At 49.5% G+C, this 19,845-nt stretch overlaps 2 protein-coding genes across 6 annotated transcripts in view; one reads left to right on the forward strand and one right to left on the reverse strand.

Moving 5' to 3' along the window:
• UHRF1 (ubiquitin like with PHD and ring finger domains 1) overlaps positions 1-1,760 on the reverse strand; it is a 33,753-nt gene extending 31,993 nt beyond the window's left edge. The window contains exons 1-2 of one of the 4 annotated variants that reach the window (XM_070793052.1): positions 1,642-1,760; positions 168-334 (exon numbers count right to left, since the gene is read on the reverse strand). In XM_070793052.1, the coding sequence (XP_070649153.1) occupies positions 168-320 (153 nt within the window). In that variant the 5' untranslated portion in view covers positions 321-334; positions 1,642-1,760. Of the gene's footprint in view, positions 1-167; positions 414-786; positions 853-989; positions 1,094-1,641 lie in introns of those variants that run through there. The other 3 variants (XM_070793051.1, XM_070793053.1, XM_070793050.1) reach the window with 3 other exon arrangements.
• On the forward strand, positions 308-18,393 carry ARRDC5 (arrestin domain containing 5). 2 transcript variants are annotated; one of them, XM_019964411.2, is made up of 4 exons: positions 308-443; positions 4,878-5,352; positions 6,939-7,147; positions 17,815-18,393. In XM_019964411.2, exons 2-4 carry the CDS (start codon positions 5,025-5,027, stop codon positions 18,349-18,351), a joined length of 1,074 nt encoding a protein of 357 aa, XP_019819970.2. In that variant the 5' UTR covers positions 308-443; positions 4,878-5,024; the 3' UTR covers positions 18,352-18,393. The 2 variants fall into 2 exon arrangements, with proteins under 2 accessions (XP_019819970.2, XP_070649156.1); XM_070793055.1 differs by lacking the exon at positions 308-443 and adding an exon at positions 1,920-3,376.
• Positions 18,394-19,845: the final 1,452 nt, after the last annotated feature.

Consider the following 19,845-nt stretch of genomic DNA (forward strand, 5'->3'; position numbering starts at 1 on the left):
GAGCCTTTGTTCCTCGCTCAGGCACTGGAGGTTTCTGTGGAGAAGCAGACCGGACGAGGTGGGGGCGGGGGGCGGGGTGGGGGGGGAAGAGTGTGTGTGCCCTGCCTGGATGAGGCAAGAACAAAGGTGGTGGGCAGGCAGGCGGGCAGCCTGCAGAGCGAGTTTACCTGCTTGCCCCGGTAGAAAAGCCTCTGCAGGCCTGGCTCCACGTGGAATAGCTCCTGGATCTTCTTTCTCAGCTCCTCCACCTTGGTCAGCCTGGACAAGGAGTCCACGGTGTGGGCTACCTTCCCATCCATGGTGCGAACCTGGATCCACATGGTGCCTGCTGGTGCTGCGAGGATAAGGGAGCGAGACCCCTGGTCAGTTCTGCCGTCAATACCACCACCATGGCCATGCCATATTCGGGTCATCTTTGCTATTGTCCAGACTGTGGACACCAGGTAACTCTTGGAATGCCCTCCCAGCCCCTTATTCCCTATAGCGTGCCACAGCTGGCCCAGGCCCCAGGCCCTGAATTAAGAGATAATGCATTAATGAGTTGCACTGGTGGAGGATTGAGGAGGGACGGGAAATTAGGGGAGAGTAAAAGGCACCTTGGGCTACTCAGTCAACGAACCCTGCCTTTCACAGGAGGGAAAAAAAAACACCAGGATTCAGAGGAAAAGGGGCACACAGTCAAACGGGCCGAGTTTGTTCGTTCATTCATTCATTCATTCATTCATTCCCTGGATGAACACTGACGCGAGAGGGAAACCCAAAAGTCCCGCTCGGGTTGGAACTTACGAAGTCCCAGGGAACTCAACTAAGTAGGACCGAAGGGGAAGGAACCCACTCGAGACCCGGGAGCTCGGGACTCCGGGTGCCCGCGGACCCCCACCGCACCCCACCCCCGCGCGCGCGCGCTTGCGCGACGCGGCGGTCCCTGCTGTGGCCATGGCAACCGGCCGCCCCGTCCCGGCCACCCCTGCGTGGGCAGCGCTACTCACTTCTGCCCCACGGCCGCCCGGAGCTCCAGCCTGCGTTTCCCGGACCCAGACGCACGGCCCCGTAGCCCCTCTTGTTCTCTCGCTCGCCCGCGCGGGCCACGCCAGCGAGCCCACGCCCACCCCCACCGCCGGGACGGCCAAAGGGCCCGCGCGCCAGGTCCCGCCCCCTTCACTTGAGCCGCCTCACTGATTGGCTCCACCACGGTCGGCCGCCCCGCCCCGCTCGCTCCTCATTGGCCCAGATGCGCCCGGGGAACTAAGGGCGCGCGAAATCGGGCTCGGGCGCGACAATTGAATCGCGGGGCGCCCCGCGCGCAGGCGCGGAGCCTGACATCCTCCCCCGCGGCTCACCGGGCCCTCCCCCACCGAGCCGGCGCGACCCCCGCGGGGCGCCTGGGATGTTCCGCTAGCCCCTGCCACAGCCTGGGCTTCCGGGGCGACTTCTAAGGGCCGGCAGGGTGGGGGGCAAAGCCGGAGACCGCGTGTAGGGTAGCCCTGGCGCGGGGGAAATGTACTCCCGTGCTGGCAGAGCGTCCCGGAAAGTTTTGCAAAGTCAAGGCGCCCGGTGCGCCGAGTCCGGCCCGCCTCCCCCCGTCCGCGCCCTGGCCCGGGCTGGCACCCCAAACGGCCTGACCGCTCACGATCCACTCGCCTGCTTGCGCGCTGGCCCTTCTGAGGATGGCAGAGGAGCCGCGTGTGTGGCCAGGACCCTGCGCAGACGTGCGTGCGATCCCGAGCGCCCGGACGGCCACCACTGCCCGCTGCGCTGCCAGCTGCTCTGATTTTTTTCCCGCGAAAACTTGGCGTTTGGGAGTTGCGGGGCCACAGGAGGCCGCGCCGGGGGCGGGCGCCTGCCTGGTGATTGGCCGCCTCAGTGGCGGGAAGCGAGAAAGGGGGTGGGGGGCGCCCCCGCCTCTGTCCACCCCCCCACCTCTGCCCAGCGGGCCACGGCCCCGCCCAGCCCTGCGCGCTCTGCTGGGCTCGCCCAGCGTGCAACGGGGCCGGTGGCGGGACCTGGGCCCCCTCATCATGGGTGCTCTCCATGAGACCTAAGGATCACCCCCAGGGTAGACACCCCTGACCTCCTAAGTCTGTTCCTTCAGCCCCTCTTACCAGGCATTCACTGACCAGTTGGGCAGGAAGACCGGAATCGGTGTCTAAATTATGCAGGAGAATTTGGGGGTATCCCCCCAGGAGACCTGCACCCCGATGACAGGCCTGATCGCCCCAGCTCGGTTTCCTTGCGCCAGGGCCCTCCAGCGCTCCCCACCCTACCCACCCGCAGGGCTTGTTTGCTGGTTTTTCCCGCCTCGTTTTCCCGCCTTCTCCTGGCTGTCCAGGCGGGCAGGGCTGCCCTCCCCCCTCCGCCCTGCCTGCTCTGCTCTGACCAGTCCTGGCGGGCACACAGTGACCCACTCTGGGCACCTACAAAATGCCTGAACAGGGTGTTCAGAGCTGGGGGCCCAAAAGTGGGCAAGGCCCACCCTGTTGGTGGTCTCCGAGAGGTTAAATTCTTATCTGGGGAGACCAGCAAGAAATGAATCAATAAAGCAAATCATTTCAGATACCACACGTGCCATGAAGACAGGACAAGAACTGGAGAGTGACCAGCAGCCATGTGGGAGGGCGGGGAGAGGAGGCACTCTGGTTGAGGTGGAGAGGTGGGCCTCTCTGGGCAGATGACATTTGAGCTGAGATCTGAGATGAGAAACCGAGGACAGAGGGATCGAGGCGGAAAGAGCAAATGCAGAGGCCGGAAAAGGCTTAGAGATGGACAGAGAGCCGGGCAGATGCAGTGAAAGGGAGGGCGGATGAGGTCACAGGGGTGTCATGTAAGACCTCACAGGCCACCAGGAGGACTTTGGTCTTTCTCTGGAGAGCGGTGGATAGAGTGGGAGGGCTGTGAGCTGGAAACAGATGAGCTCCAATGTGTGTCTTCACAAGGTTTCTCTGGCCACACATAGAGTTCCTTCTATCTTGGCTCTGGTGTTTCTGCTTTTATTTGTCCCAGCGGTAGACAGATGAATGGCCCCCAAAGACGTCCACATCTTAATCCCTGGGGTCTGTGAATATCATACCTTCCATGGCAAAAGGGACTTGGCAGATGGGATTAAACTAAAGATTGTCAGATGGGGAGATTATCCCAGATTATTTGGGCTGGCCTAGTGTCCTAGGGTCCTAGTAAATGAAAAAGAGTGGCGAGAGGATCAAGTCAGAGAAGTGAGAATGGAAATAGAGGATGGAATGATGAAAGCAAAAGGCGAAGGATATGGGAAACCTCTAGAAACTGGAAACGACAAGGGACAAATTCTTTCCTAGAATTCTAGAACGTAATCCTGCCAACGCCTTGACTTTAGCTCCATTTCACGCTTCGGACCTCCAGAACTGTAAGAGAACTCAGTTGTCTTGTTTGAAAGCATGGAATTTGTGGACATTTGTTACAGCAGCCATAGGAATACACTCCAATCACAAAGTCGAGATGCTCCTATTAATTTTCCCTCACCTTCAGGACTTCACCAACATAACTGATCGCGTTTATCGGAACTAAGCCTTCAGCTATGTGGCAACCATGTTGCAGACGTGAGCAGGTAGCCAGGCCTCCCCAACCTTGTGTGGCATATGAGGTCTTCCATACTGACAACATCTCTGACAGAACCCAGCCCATTCCTGGCAAGAGCATAGCCTCTCTTTGTGCCTGCTGTTGTCAAAATTCAGCATGGCTGAAAAAGAAATAGACCCTATATTTCTTGTGTACATTTGGTGCAGGGCACACAGTCCAGCCTCCTTGGATATCTGAAGTTAAGCAACACAGAAAGAGGTGTCTGGTTTTCCCTGCAGAAAAGACCTTGAGCAGTGGTGATGAGGGGCCCCACCCAATCTCTCTACTCATTTCAAGAAAGTCAGAGGGGTTGCTTGGGTTAATTAACAACCATGAACAAGAAACTATGCCAAGCATCTTTAAAAGAAGCTTACCAACCAGTTGGAAAAGCAAAATGTTGATGTCTGCAAAAGACATCACATCAAATACAGCAAGATATGACATAGTCATGAGGCCTGCCAGAGCCTGGAGAACAGACACTTCCTAAAGCTTCTTCTAATTGCTGTCCCTCCTACTTAGACACAGGTCCACGTGCAGATCAGGCACCATGCGGGTGCAAATGGCTTCAGTTTCCCTTTTACAAATTGATATGCACTTGACAATCATTAAGTCATTGAACAGACTTTAATTGCCCTCCCTTGTCTGCACCAGGCCCTGGGTCCAGCAAACCAAGTCCCACCCTATAGGGACTTCTTGTGCAGTGGAGAAGCAGGAGGAAAGACAGCCATCAGTTGTGCGGGGAGATGGTGCTTTGTGATGGTATCCATGATCACGTGGAGCCCACAGCGTTCTGAGCATCTCCAAGACACAGCAAATCCCATGTCCTAGCTGTCGCTATCATCTTCCTTCTAATACACATTAATAGAAATAGAGAGCTATTAAAGAGAAAATGATTGGGACTTTCCTGGCAGTCCAGTGGTTAAGACTCCACACTGTCACTGCTGAGCTCACAGGTTCAATCCCTGGCCAGGGAACTAAGATCCCACAAGCTGCACAGTGTAGCCAAAAAAAAAAAGTGAAAATGATTATCTTCATAGGACCCAGCATCCATGTGTGAACCCTGAGGAGGGTGCACAAGCCACATCTGGGGGCCATCCGATGGGGCAGAAGATACCCCTGGGCTCATCCCCTCTCCACCTGTAAATGAAGCTTATGATGCATGTCTCACCAGAGAGCCTGGGAGAATTCTTCCCACCCAGGCCCCAGACATCTGGCAAGATGACAGGTGCTCCCTGTCTGCCAGGAATATTGCTATCTTGTGGTTTTCTTGTTTGTTTGTTATTTCCTAGAAAAAAAGAGGTCAAGCTACCATTTCATCAGCCAGTGAGGCATTTGGGATTCCCAAACTGCCACCCACCCCCAACAACTTTGCCCCCACCAATCCTGGCCACTAGGAACCCCTTCCCGGAACCCTGGCTGGCTGATGTCACAGACAGATGACCTCACTGCGGCCGAGGATCTCTGTGACATGGGGGAGGGGAAAGGATGTTTCTCCGTCACCCCAACCCCCCATGTCTGTGGTGAAGTCGATCGAATTAGTGCTGCCCAAGGATGCAGTCTACCTGGCCGGCTGCATCATCGAAGGACAGGTGGTCCTAACTCTGAACAGCACCCTGGTGGACCCCATCGTGAAGGTGGAGCTCGTGGGAAGAGGTTACGTGGAGTGGAATGAAGAAACTGGGGCATCCCGCGATTATAGCCGAGAAGTTATTTGCAACAACAAGGCTGACTACGTGCACAAGACAAAGACATTCCCAGTGGAGGGTAAGGACTGGTATGACTGCCAACGTTAGCCAGAATAGGAACAAGGGTCTGGAAGATAAACACATCTGTCAGTCAATCAACAAACCCCCAGGGATATGAGAAATGGGCAGAGGCCCGGCTCCTGTGATCACAGGAAAAGAGAAAGGAGGGAGAGGATTAGGAGAGATCCTCGAGGGAAGCACTGATGAGCCCCCAGCTCTGCCAGATTCAGATCTAAAGTCTGGACAGACTTCAGGGAGCCTGGGCTGCCAGGGAACTATAGGTCCTTTCCAAAATGAGTGTTTCTGGGTAGTCCACGGTCAATCAGAACGCTTGGCAAATGCTTGGTTGAACAAAGTTTCATTTCAGATTTAAAAAAAAAAATTTAGATAGGGTAGCTGGGGAAGGTCACCAAAAGACTATGGAGCTCAGATCTAGTGATGGAAGGGGTCCCTGACTTGCAGATACCCAGATATTGTTTGTGCATTAGTTGCTCAGTCTTGTCCAACTCTTTGTGATCCCATGGACTTTAGCCCACTAGGCTCCTCTGTCCATGGGATTTCCAAGGCAAGAATACTGGAGTGGGTAGCCATTCCCTTCTCCAGGGACTTCCTGACCCAGGGATCGAAACCAGGTCTCCCGCATTACAGGCAGATTCTTTACCATCTGAGCCACCAGGGAAACCCATCCAGATACCGCTGGACCTTAATACTCAACAATCAGGCTGCCTCTCTCTGTCTCAGTTAACCCACCTGGAAAACGGGAACAGAAAGAAGTCCTGCCTCCTGAGATTGTGTTGAGGACTTGATGATTTAATGGCATGTCTCAGGCTCAGAATAGCAGGGGTTATATAGTAAGTGCTGAATAGCTGTTAGTTCTTTCAACCAAAACAGTTCTTCAGCTCCTCAACCCCCATAGCATCGGGTAACACCCTTCTCCATTTCCAAGGGAAGCATCGTTTCCCCTCAGGAGCATCAGCCTCAATTCATTTACTCCACAAACAAACATGTATTAAGCACCTACTGTGCACAACAACCATGCCAGGTACCAGGGATGCAGCAGCAAAGAAAACAGAAAAGGTCCCTGGCATCCCTGGGGTTGCCGTCAGACTGGGAAGACACCCTCATAAGAGGGTTTGGGGGAAATGTAAGAAAAAATAAACCAGGGAGGTCACAGAGATGAGAGGGCGGTATGAGTCCCTCCCTGGTCCACCATCATCACTCAGTCAATCTGCTGTATGCTGTGCAGTGAAGGCCAGCCTCTGCCAGGGCAGGGACATTTGCCTGCCTCGGGCCCCAAGATGTGTTTGTTGAATAAATGTGTGATTGAACCTGCAGGCCAGACCTCCAGTTTCCCAGGCCCAGAGCAGTGGTGAGCAAGTCCCAGTGGGTAGTTTGGGGTGACCACCACTCACCCAGAGCTTCCATCTCCAGCCCAACTTAGGTCTAATATTTATGAGCCGTGGCTTTTTCGATCCCTAAAACTCAAGAGCTAGCTCAGGGACAGAGAGGCCAGATCCAGAAAAAGCTAACTGCCAAAACAATAAAGAGAAGGGTGGGGGGGAGATTCTAGAACCTTCTGATGGCATTGGTGTGTTTTGCTTTCAGATAATTGGTTAAGTGCAGGCAGCCACACCTTTGATTTCCATTTCAACTTACCTCCCAGGCTCCCTTCCACCTTCACCAGCAAAATCGGCAACATCTTTTACTTCGTGCAGGCCTCCTGCATGGGTCGGGAGCACATTCTAGCCAAGAAGAAAATATACTTGATGGTTCAAGGCACTTCCTCGATTTTCCACTCAGAAAAATCATTGCAGGTAAGAGGGGAGCAAGGGGGAGCAGGGGTAGGGCTTGGCCTCAAAGTTCCCCAGAGGTAGGGGATGGGGCAGGAGCAGCCAGGAGATAGGGAAGGCCCTAACCCGGAAAAAGAAGGGAAGGTGTTGCCCATTCCTCCAGCTCAGGAGTTTTGCAGAAAGGGGAATCAGAAACCAGGGCAGGACTAAGCCAGTGGCTCTCAACCGAGGTGATTCTGTTGCTGCAGGGGACACTGAGCAATGATGTCTGATGACATGTGTGGTTATTGCAACTGGGGAGGGGGATGAGTGCCATCAAGGGGGTGGGGGCCAGGGAAGCTGCTCAACACCCCACAGTGCCCCTCACAGAGAACGACCTGGCCCCTGAATGTCCTTGACCCCAGGGTAGGTAGGTCAAGAGTGAGCAGATGCCCCGCTCTGACCCCCTGACTGACTGTCCCAGGTGCTCAGTGACTCTCTGGGAACGGATAATGGATATGGTACCCTCTCCCCACCAAGGAACACAAGGGGTGCCCTCCAACCAGGGAAGGAAGGTCACCTGAGCCGAGGAGTTTTCTGTATGGCTTCCAGAGGCCAGGTGCAGAGGCGGAAGTGAAGGAGGGTGGAGTTCCGTTGGCCAAAGTCATTTCACCTCCCTGGGGGCTCCTTTGTCATCAGAGCATGATGGCTGAGAGTGCCGGCATTTTAGCTCTCAAGGTCTAAGTTAAAATCCCAGTGTCCCCACCTACCTCCTGTGTAACCCTCTGCAAGTGATGTGGCCTCTCTGTGCTATTTCCTCATCTGTCACTTGGACACAGAGAGGGTGCCTGTCCCCTAGGTCTCAGGAGGAGCAGCCAGTGAACTTCCTGCAGCTTCAGGGCCTGGAATGGTGCTCGGCACTGGTGTCCAGGGAAGCCTCAAAATATTTATGCCCCATCGGTCCTTTTATTTTTAAGATTTTTTTTTTATGTAGACCATTTAAAAATTCTTTATTGAATTTGTTATAATACTGTTTCTGTTTTATGTTTTGTTTTTTTCTGAACTTGAGGTATCTTGGTGGGATCTTAGTTCCCCAACCAGGGATTGAACCCCAGCCCCCTGCATTGGAAGCACAGAGTCTTAACCACTGGCCCACCAGAGAAGTCCCAGGTGTAGTCTTACCTGTGTAGTAGGCAATCATCTCTACTCTGGCCAACCTCAGAGGAGGAGGATTCCAGGGCAGGTAGATGCTTAGAGGGGTGGATCAGAGGTGAGCAGATCTGAGCTCAAGGCCAGTTTGGCCACCTGCTTTCTGGGTGACCTTGACCAGACTCTGGCCCTCCCTTGAGAGCTAATCTAGAGTGCAGGGTGCACAAAAGAGAAATTGGAGCAAAATGCTGGTGTGGGGCCAGACCTGGATTGAGGTCTCTGCTGCTGGATGCTTCATTAGCAAATGCCCTTGGGCAATTAACAGCACCTCCTAGAACCTCGATTATCCTGATCTGTATGATGGGTATAATGAAAACAACACTTTCCTTGATCGTGAGGGTCATGAAGCACCCAGCACGATGAGTACACATAGAGGACTCCTGGTGCATGGGAAGAGCCCAAATCGCTACTACAGCAACAAAGGGAGTTATTGCAGATACATTTTGAGACTATGAAAATATTGTGTTTTTTCAACTACTCAGTTCAGTTCAGTCACTCAGTCGTGTCCGACTCTTTGCGACCCCATGAATTGCAGCATGCCAGGCCTCCCTGTCCATCACCAACTCCCGGAGTTCACTCAAACTCATGTCCATCAAGTCAGTGATGCCATCCAGCCATCTCATCCTCTGTCGTCCCCTTCTCCTCCTGCCCCCAATCCCTCCCAGCATCAGGGTCTTTTCCAATGAGTCAACTCTTCGCATGAGGTGGCCAAAGTACTGGAGTTTCAGCTTTAGCATCATTCCTTCCAAAGAAATCCCAGGGCTGATCTCCTTCAGAATGGACTGGTTGGATCTCCTTGCAGTCCAAGGGACTCTCAGGAGTCTTCTCCAACACCACAGTTCAAAACCATCAATTCTTCGGCGCTCAGCCTTCTTCACAGTCCAACTCTCACATCCATACATGACCACAGGAAAAATCATAGCCTTGACTATGATGGACCTTCGTTGGCAAAGTAATGTCTCTGCTTTTTAATATGCTATCTAGGTTGGTCATAACTTTCCTTCCAAGGAGTAAGCATCTTTTAATTTCATGGCTGCAATCACCATTTACAGTGATTTTGGAGCCCACAAAAATAAAGTCTGACACTGTTTCCCTATCTATTTGCCATGAAGTGATGGGACCGGATGCCATGATCTTCGTTTTCTGAATGTTGAGCTTTAAGCCAACTTTTTCACTCTCCTCTTTCACTTTCATTGAGAGGCTTTTTAGTTCCTCTTCACTTTCTGCCATAAGAGTGGTGTCATCTGCATATCTGAGGTTATTGATATTTCTTCCAGCAATCTTGATTACAGCTTGTGCTTCTTCCAGCCCAGCATTTCTCATGACATACTCTGCATATAAGTTAAATAAGCAGGGTGACAATATACAGCCTTGACGTACTCCTTTCCCTATTTGGAATCAGTCTGTTGTTCCATGTCCAGTTCTAACTGTTGCTTCCTGACCTGCATATAGGTTTGTCAAGAGGCAGGTCAGGTGGTCTGGTATTCCCATCTCTTCCAGAATTTTCCACAGTTGATTGTGATCCACACAGTCAAAGGCTTTGGCATAGTCAATAAAGCAGAAATAGATGTTTTTCTGGAACTCTCTTGCTTTTTCGATGATCCACCTGATGTTGGCAATTTGATCTCTGGTTCCTCTGCCTTTTCTAAAACCAGCTTGAACATCTGTAAGTTCGCAGTTCACATATTGCTGAAGACTGGCTTGAGAATTTTGAGCATTACTTTACTAGCGTGTGAGATGAGTGCAATTGTGTGGTAGTTTGAGCATTCTTTGGCATTGCCTTTCTTTGGGATTGGAATGGAAACTGACCTTTTCCAGTCCTGTGCCACAGCTGAGTTTTCCAAATTTGCTGGCATATTGAGTGCAGCACTTTCACAGCATCATCTTTCAGGATTTGGAATAGCTCAACTGGAATTCCATCACCTCCACTAGCTTTGTTCATAGTGATGCTTTCTAAGGCCCACTTGACTTCACATTCCAGGATGTCTGGCTCTAGGTGAGTGATCACACCATCGTGATTATCTTGGTCATGAAGATCTTTTTTGTACAGTTCTTCTGTGTATTCTTGCCACCTCTTCTTAATATCTTCTCCCTCTGTTAGGTCCATACCATTTCTGTGCTTTATCGAGCCTATCTTTGCATGAGATGTTCCTTTGGTGTCTCTAATTTTCTTGAAGAGATCTCTAGTCTTTCCCATTCTGTCGTTTTCCTCTATTTCTTTGCACTGATCGCTGAGGAAGGCTTTCTTATCTCTTCTTGCTATTCTTTGGACTCCGCATTCAGATGCTTATTTCATTCCTTTTCTCCTTTGCTTTTTGCTTCTCTTCTTTTCACAGCTATTTGTAAGGCCTCCCCAGACAGCCATTTTGCTTTTTTTTGCATTTCTTACTGTTTTAATCGGATTGGAGAGGGCAGGGTGAGGGCAGGAGCTGGTGGACCAGGGCAGAGGCTACTACTACTCTGGTCCAAGCAGGGGCAGAGACCTGACCCCCACAGTCTGTCCTTCTCAGACCAGCTGAAAGGAACCAGGTGATGACCCTCCTCTGTCTTCCAGGGCTCCCACCTCCCTCGGAGTAAGAGCCCATGACCTCCCCCTGGCTCACAAGGCCCTGCACGACCTGCCCCGTCCTCTCCCGGCCCTCCCCGTCCTCCCTCTCTCCCCCTCTCACTCTGCTCCAGCCACGTGGGCCTCCTCGCTGTTCCTCCAACACCTTCCTGCCCCAGGTCCTTTGCATGTTGTGTGCCCGCTGCCCCAAACCCTGCGATAGGACCTTCCAACCCCTCCCCTTCCTCCTTTAGATCCTTCTCGGAAACTACATCTTCAGTCACCTGCTTCGATGATGGCCGGACGAACTGCCACAACCCCCACAGAAGGCAATTTAGCCATATCTATCCAAACGAAAAAGGAACACGCACTTTGCCCCAGCCATTTCATTTCCCTTCTAGAAAATTCTCCTACCACTGTCATTTCATTTGTGTGATAGACCTTTCCATGCATTGCCTGGGAGGCCAGCAACTGGTAACCACTTAAATGTTTGTTGCAAAGGGAATTAAAGTAACAGTTCACTGTCAAAGGTCAACTCTATAGATAGAGCAAAGAGAGAGAGAGAGCAAGACACAGCCAGAGACAAAAGAATGAGGCAGCTCTCGGTATCAGCACCTCCTCCTTACTGGGCTGGACACAGAAAGCAAAGTTCAGAACAGCGTGTCTAACCTGCACCGTTGGTGGTAAAAATAAGAAATGCACAGAACTTCCTTGCAGGTGTAACAAACTGTCTCTTTCCAGAGACCAGAGAAACTGGCAACAGACCGCTGCTGGCTGCCTCCTGGGAGGGGAGGCGGCGGGGGTCGGGGGGGGGAGGGAAGCAAAATTTATCTTCCACTTTTTTTTAACATCTTGATTGAGATACAATTCACATACCTTATTATTCTTACCTTTGAAGTGTCCAAATCCATGGCTTTTCATGCATTCACAGAATTGTACAGCCATCACCACTGTCCGTGTTAGAACACTTTAATGCCTCCCCTCCCCCACCATAAAAAGAAGGCTGAGCGCTGAAGAACTGATGCTTCCAAACTGTGGTGCTGCAGAAGACTCGAGAGTCTCTTGGACAGCAAGGAGATCAAACCAGTCAATCCTAAAGGAAACCAACCCTGAATATTCATTGGAAGGACTGATGTTGAAGCTGAAGCTCCAATACTTGGGCCACCTGATGCGAAGAGCTGATTCTTTGGAAAAGACCCTGATGCTGGGAAAGATTGAAGGCAGGAGGAGAAAGGGTCGATAGAGGCTGAGATGGTTGGATGGCATCACCGACTCAGTGGACATGGGTTTGAGCAAGATCTGGAAGATAGTGAAGGACAGGGAAGCCTGGTGTGCAGCAGTCTATGGCGTTGCAAAAAGTCAGACACGACTGAGAGACTGAACACCAACCAAAGAAGTCTTGCATCCCTTACCTGTTCCCCTCAAACCTCCCTTTCCCCTCCCTCAGCCACCACTACATTCACTCTCTGTCTCCGGGGATTTGTCTGTTCTGGACACTTCCTGTTTTAATAAATGGAATCAGACACTATGTGGCCTTTTTGTATCTGGCTTATTTGAACATAGTGTTTTCAAGGTTCATCCAGGGACTTCCCTGGGGGTCCAGTGGTTACGATTCTACCTTCCAATGCAGGGGGTATGGGTTAAATCCCTGGTCAGGGAACTAAAGTCCCAACTGCCATGGGGTGCAGCTGAAAAAAAAAATTTTTTTAAATTTCTTTTTAAAAGTTCATCCACATTGTAGTGTGTGTGTCAGTGCTTTCTTCCTTTTTAAGGGTGAATCGTCTTTCTGTGGCATGGATGCACCACCTTTTATATATCTCTTCATCACTTGATGGACATCGGGTTGTTTCCATGTCTTGGCTATTAGGGACCATGCTGCTGCTAACATAGGTGTCCACGTGTTTACGTGGATGTATTTTCATTTCTCTCAGGTAGCCATCTAGGAGTGGAATTGCTGGGGCAGATGGTAATTCTACATCTTACCTTCTGAGGAGCAATCAGACTCTTTTCCACAGTGGCCGCTTCATTTTACATTCCCACCAGCCATGTACAAGGGTTTCGATTTTTCTACACCCTGTGTACCTTTAGAATTTTGAAAGACATGACCCATTGTCTTGCAACAAGCAGTCCCGTTGAGTACAGCACTTATCCCCAAGACATCTCTCTCCTAACCAAGTCTGAGGGAGTCTCCCTTTACCTTAGCCCCTTGCCATAGCCTCATAACTTATCTTAATCAGAAACCTACCATTAAAGGACTTCCCTGGCGGTCTGGCGGTTGAGACTTCGCCTTCCAAAGCAGGGGGTGCAGGTTCGATCCCTGGTCGGGAAGCTAAGATCCCACATGTCTTGCAGCCAGGAAAAAAAAAAAAAACAAACATAAAACAGAAGAGATACTGTAACAAATTCAATAAACCTCTAAAAATGGTCCACATTAAAAAAAAAAGAACTTAAAAAATGTACCATTAAAAAAAAAAAGTGTACCATGTTTATATCCATCTTTCCAATCAGAGTAGGGACTGGACTGGTCTTCACTGCTGTGGGTTTTCCTTGAACTTGGCACCAAGTTGATAAAATCATACTGCTTGAATGAAAGAATCCTCCCAAAGTTTCACATATGCCAAAGAAAGAGGGAGATCGGGAAAAACTGCCAGGTACGGAAGATCAATGTTGAGTTAGTAACCTAACATTCTTGGAATTCTGGGCTCTTGGGCCACCCCACTTGGCCTGGCATGGGAATCTCCCCTTGGCCACCACTGATGTCTCTTGGCACCTCCTTCAGGACCAGGACAGAACTGCTGGCTTAGTCTTGAGTTAGGGCAGCCAGTCCTTTCACACCTGTAGGGTCCTAACGCATGCAACGAATTTTCGAATAAGACTAGAGGAGCTTAGAATGAAATGGCCTGCAATTAGCCTTCCAAGAGGAGCAAAAGCATGGGAAGTCTGAAGATAGGCAGGGGCCAGAGGCAGAGGGCAGGAGGTGAGGCTGAAGGGGTCAGGGGTCAGCCTAAGGTCTCTGAGACAAAGGGTATTGGATCTAGAACACGGTCCTTCGGTCATGATCCTTTAGTGGGGTATGAAATCCATTTAGCAAGTTGCAAGGCATATTTCTACAAAATGAAAGAGCAGGCAAGCCCAAAATAAAAAAATGTTTTTTTAAAAATATCAACTTTGTAGGTTGCAAATGTTGTTTTCTGAAAACAGTACTAAAGGATACTATTTTCCTATTTTATATTAACAACGTTTGCAACTCACAAAATACATTCAGTTCAGTTCAGTTCAGCCACTCAGTCGTGTCTGACTCTTGCGCAGGGCAAAGGCTAATAGATTTTGCCAAGAGAACGCACTGGTCATAGCAAACACCCTCTTCCAAAATACATTACCATATGGAAAATAGCCGTTGTGAGGTTTAATGTATGAGGCAGGGAACCCAAAGCCAGGGCTCTGTGACAACCCAGAGGGGTGAGGGGGGAAGGAGGTGGGACCAGAGTTCAAGAGAAGGGGGACATATGTACAGCTAATGCCGATTCATGTTGATGTATGGCAAAAACCATCACAATATTGTAAAGCAGTTGTCCTCTAATTAAAAAAATATTTAAAAAGAAAACAATACAGAGAATAAAATAAGTAGAATAGAAAATGTCAGAAAAAATCCATTTGTTGGGCTGCCATTTATTTTTTAAAATTAAAGAACAGAATAGAAGAGGTAGGAAAATATAAAATTTGCTGAGTTGCAACAAACTTTGTTTTTATAAAATCAATGTGTAGGACGGAAAATAATAGTATTAAATAAGTAAAATAGGATAGAATGTAGCAGAAAAAAATTAATTTGATGGCTTACAACATTTTTGTTTTATATAAAACAAAACGATAGCATAGCATAAGTAGACTAGAAATAACCAAAAAATCAGTTCAGAGGGTCCAATCAACATTTTTTTCAGCTGCACCATGCGCTGTGTGATACCGTAGTTCCCTGGCCAGGGATCGAAGTCGCATCCCCTGCAGTGAAAGCATAGAATCTCAACCATTGCACCACCAGGGGAGTTTTTGTTTTCTCTGGATATATATCCAGGAGTGGAGTGACTGGATCATCTGGTAGCTCTGTTGTTAGTTTTTTGAGGAACCTCCATACTGTTCTCTATAGTGGCTGCACCAATTTACATTCCCACCAACAATGTACGAGGGCTCCTTTTCTCCACATCCCCATCAATGTCTGCTATTTGTAGACTTTTTGATGGTGGCCATTCTGACGGGTGTGAAGTGCTATCTGACTGGGACTGTGATTTGCATTTCTGATGATCAGCAGCATTGAGCATTTTTTCCTGTGCCTATTGGCCATCTGTATCTCATCTCAACTCCTGGGTCAGGGAGATTCCCTGGAGAAGGGATAGGCTACCTTCTCAAGTATTCTTGGGCTTCCCTGGTGGCTCAGACGGTAAAGAATCCACCTGCAATGTGGAAGATCTGAGTTCGATCCCTGGTTTTGGAAGATCCCCTTGAGGAGGGCATGGCGACCCACTCCAGTATTCCTGCCTGGAGAATCCCATGGACAGAGGAGCCTTCCAGGCTGCAGTCCAAGGGATTGCCAAGAGTCGAACACGAGTGAGCAGCTAAGCACAGCACAGAGCAACTCTTTCTGGTATGTAAGCCCAAGAAGTGTCTTCACCATGCTCCTTCTAGCTCTTTTATGATATCAAAGACATAACAACAATATAAATGTCCATCGTGGAGGGGGGATGGGTGAATAAGCTATTTTGCAACACACTTCGTTGCCGTTGTGAAAATGAATGAATCAGAATGACAGCCGCCAACATGAATGCCTTTCAAAACACAGAATGTTAGGCTAGGAAGGCAAGTTGCTGGAAAACATACGAGGATTAATTTATACAAAGCATTCAAATATGTAAAACACTACTGTATAATTCAACCACAAATAAATGTATTTCTAAACAATGCAAACATCTGCATGAGAATAACAAATGCCACACAGACACACAAACACACATGCATACACACATATTTGTAAAAGTATCGATTTCGTCTAGAAGAAGACACGGGAAGCCAGCAAAACTGGAGAGTAACTCATTGTAAGCACACCCCACATCGCATCAGATCTTTTTAATTTTACCTACTTTTAATTAAAAAAAATTTTTGTTACACTGCAAGGCTTGCAAGATCTTAGTTCCCTGACCAGGGATGGAACCTGGGCCCTGGCAGTAAAAGTCCTGAGTCCTAGCCATTGGACTGCCAGGGAATTCCCTCAAATCTTTTTAAGTAGTATCCACTCATAAAAAGTAAAGTGTTACCCAAAGTGTTCATCTGCTCAGTCATGTTCCACTCTTTTCTACCCCATGAACTGTAGCCCACCAGGCTCCTCTGTCCATAGAATTCTCCAGGCAAGAGTACTGGAGTGAGTTGCCGTTTCCTCCTCCACGGGATCTTCCCAACCCAAGTATTGAACCTGGGTCTCTTGTAGGTGGATTCTTTACCATCTGAGCCACCAGGGAAGCCCTAAAAAAGAGTAAAATGTTACTCAAGCCACACATTAAATATAATGTATATATGAATTTATTTGCAATCCAGCAGCTAACCAGTTGATACAGACAGCATTTTGAAGTTTTTATTTAAACATGTTACATAATTTCAGTTCTACAGTTTTCATGATACAGAGCCCATAATATTTTTTCCTTAAGTCTGAACTACTTGAGTAAGCCCTAGGTCTTGGGCTATTGACTATAAGACATTCCCTGTCTTCCAGAAAACTAGGGTTCAGAGAAGTCAAGGCACTGGTTCAACGTCACACAGCAAGTGAGTTATGGATGTAGAGATAAAACCAAGGTCTTATGAATTTCTTAGGTTTATGTTACAGACAAGGACATTGTCACTCAGAATGGAAAAGGGCTTTGATTGTTTATTTTTCTAAATTGAAGTATAGTATAGTTGATTTACAACTGTGTGCCAATTTCTGCTGTACAGCAAAGTGACTCAGTTATACACGCATACTGTTGTTGGTTAGTCATTAAGTCGTGTCCATCTCTTTGCTACCCCATGGACTGTTTCCCTGGCAACGATACTGGAGTGGGTTGACATTTCCTTCTCCAGGGGACCTTCCTGACCCAGGGATCAAAACCCTATCCCCTCCATCGGCAGGGGAATTCTTTACCACTGAGCCACCAGGGAAGTCCATACACATACATACATTCTTTCTTTAAATATTCTTTTCCATTATGGTTTATCACAGGATATTGAATATATTGCCCGTTCTATACATTAGGACCTTGTTGTTTATCTACTCTAAATTTAATAGCTTTTATCTACCAACCTCAAACTCCCAATCCACTCCTCCCCCTCCCGCTTGGCAGCCACAGTCTATGAGTCTCTTTCTGCTTTGTAGATAGGCTCACTTGTGCTGTATTTTTTTTCTTTTTTTTTTTGTGCTGTATTTTAGACTCCACATATAAGTGACATCACTTGGTATTTGTCTTCCTCTTTCTGACTTGCTTTGCTCAGTATGGTAATCTCTAATTGCGTACTTGTCGCTGCAAATGGCCTTTATTTCATCCTTTTTTGTGGCTGAGTAATATTCCACTGTGTATATGTTCCACATCTTCTTTGTCCATTCATCGATCCATGGACATTTAGGTTGTTTCCATGTCTTGGCTGTTGTAAACATTGTTGCTATGAACGTAGAGACACATGTATCTTTCTGAATTAGAGTTTTGTCCGGCTAGAGTCCCAGGAGTGGGATTGCTAGTTCATATTCTATTTTTAGTTTTCTAAGGAACCTCCATCCTGTTTTCCCATAGTGGCTGCACCAGTTAACATTTCCACCATCAGTGTAGGAGGGTTCAAAGGGCTTTGGAGAGTCCCAAAGACTCAAGACCAGATGGACTGTTAAGTGAGCAAACAGACCTTGTGGCCTCAATTCCTCACAGTTGTCCCTCCCCACTCCCACTTCTAGAACCCTCTGTTCGTGGAGGCTGAGAAGAAGGTGTCTTACAACTGCTGCAGCCAGGGCACCATCTGCCTGCAGATCCAGATGGAAAAGAATACCTTCACGCCGGGGGAGAGGGTCATTTTCACCACCGAAATCAACAACCAGACCAGCAAGTGCATTAAGACGGTCATCTTCGCCCTGTATGCCCACGTGCACTACGAGGGCTTCACGCCCAATGCGGAGCGCCGCTCCAGGGTGGATAGCAGTGAGCTGCTCAGGCAGGAGGCCAACACCCACATCACGGCCTTCAACACCACCAAGATTGTCAGCACTTTCCACCTCCCGCCCGTGCTGTCCGTGAGCGGTAGTGGCTCACAGGACAGTGAGATCATGAACACCCAGTACGAGCTGGTCAGCACCGTCCACCTGCCCTGGACCCTGACCAGCGTCAAGGCCAAGGTGCCCATCATTATCACCAGCAACCCCGTGGACTCAAACCAGACTGCTGCAGGCTGCCGGACCAGGGCAGCGTTACCCGTGAGCCCAGATCAACAGAATTAAATGCCCAAACGTCTAAATATTAAAAGTTTTATCAGACTCTAAGGTAGATCTTTCCTTCACCTCGCACAAATGGCCTTTGGATGAGTCTGCCTGTGGGCAGCATGTGACCCAAACCTCACCAAGCTCCAGCCGTGCAGGCATCCACTTCTCCCATCCCAAGAAAGATCTGTAAATGACAGGAGAGGCCAAAGCCTTCCAGCCTGACAGAACCTTCCAGGATTTGCCCCGGTTAGCACCCCAGGCCCATCTCCTTGCTTACTCTTACACTACCTAGATGAGGGATCCCCCAGTGGGAGTGACCCTGCCCTCCAGAGGATATTGGCAAAGTCTGGTTGTATTGGTTGTCCCGACTGGAAGGAGCAGCGTGTGCTCCTGGCATCCATTGGGTGGGGGCCAGGGATGCTGCTCCACAGTGCCCAGGACAGCCCCCCATGGAGGATGTGTGTAGTCGCTCAGTCGTGTCCAACTCTTTGCAATCCCATGAACTGTAGCCCGCCAGGCTCTCTGCCCATGGAATCTTCCAGGTAAGAATACTGGAGTGGATTGCCTTTCCCTTCTCCAGAGGATCTTCCCAACCCAGGGATCAAACCTGGGTCTCCCCAGGTTTGCAGGCAGATTCTTTACCATCTGAGCCACCACGGAGGCCCATAGCGAATGACCCGGCTCCAAACGTCAGCAGTGCCATGGGACAGAGACCCAGGCTGGGGCCATGCCTGGGGACAGATGGTTGCTGAGTCCACAGGTTGGGTCTGTGAGCCTCTTACCCATGTCACATCCCTCCTCTCCTCGCAGCTGCTCCCCTGGGGCTCCCCCACATCACTCAGGGTAAAAGCCCAAGTCTTCTAGGTTCATCCACCCACATCACATCCATCACCAAACCACAGAGGCACTTCTCCAACCTGCCCCCGGGACCCCCTATTTCTCTCCCCTCTGCCTCCACCTGGCTCCCGCCCTTCGCCTGGGCCACCTGCACCTGGGTCTCGCGACTCCTAACCTGGTCCCTCACTCTGTTCTTCCTGAGAATAAAAATCCAGGACATCTGGGTTAATTAAACTTGAATTTCAGAAGAATAATTGTTTTAGCATAAGTATATTCCCCACCATATTTGGGGTCTCCTGATGCTTTTTAAAAATCATTCGTGGATCACTCGTTGTGTATCTGATATGCCAGTTTAACTGAGCATCCTGAATTTCATCTGGGATGGGACTCCCCAAGCAACTAAAAGACACCGCACACAAATCAGGCCATGAAAATCTTTAAACGTCTGATGGCGCTAGTGGTAAAGAACCCTCCAGAGACCTAAGAGTCAGGTTCGATCCCTGGGTCAGGGAGAGCCCCTTGGAGGAGGAAATGGTCACTCACTCCAGTATTCTTGCCTGGGAAATCCCGTGGACAGAGGAGCCTGCCGGGCTGCAGTCCATGGGCTCGCTAGAGTCGGAGATGACTTAGTGACTGAGCACAAGCACTGCTCTGTCAGGTCCCCAAAGCACAGGC

Source organism: Bos indicus, chromosome 7 (genome assembly GCF_029378745.1).
Source record: "Bos indicus isolate NIAB-ARS_2022 breed Sahiwal x Tharparkar chromosome 7, NIAB-ARS_B.indTharparkar_mat_pri_1.0, whole genome shotgun sequence".
Lineage (NCBI taxonomy): Eukaryota > Metazoa > Chordata > Mammalia > Artiodactyla > Bovidae > Bos > Bos indicus.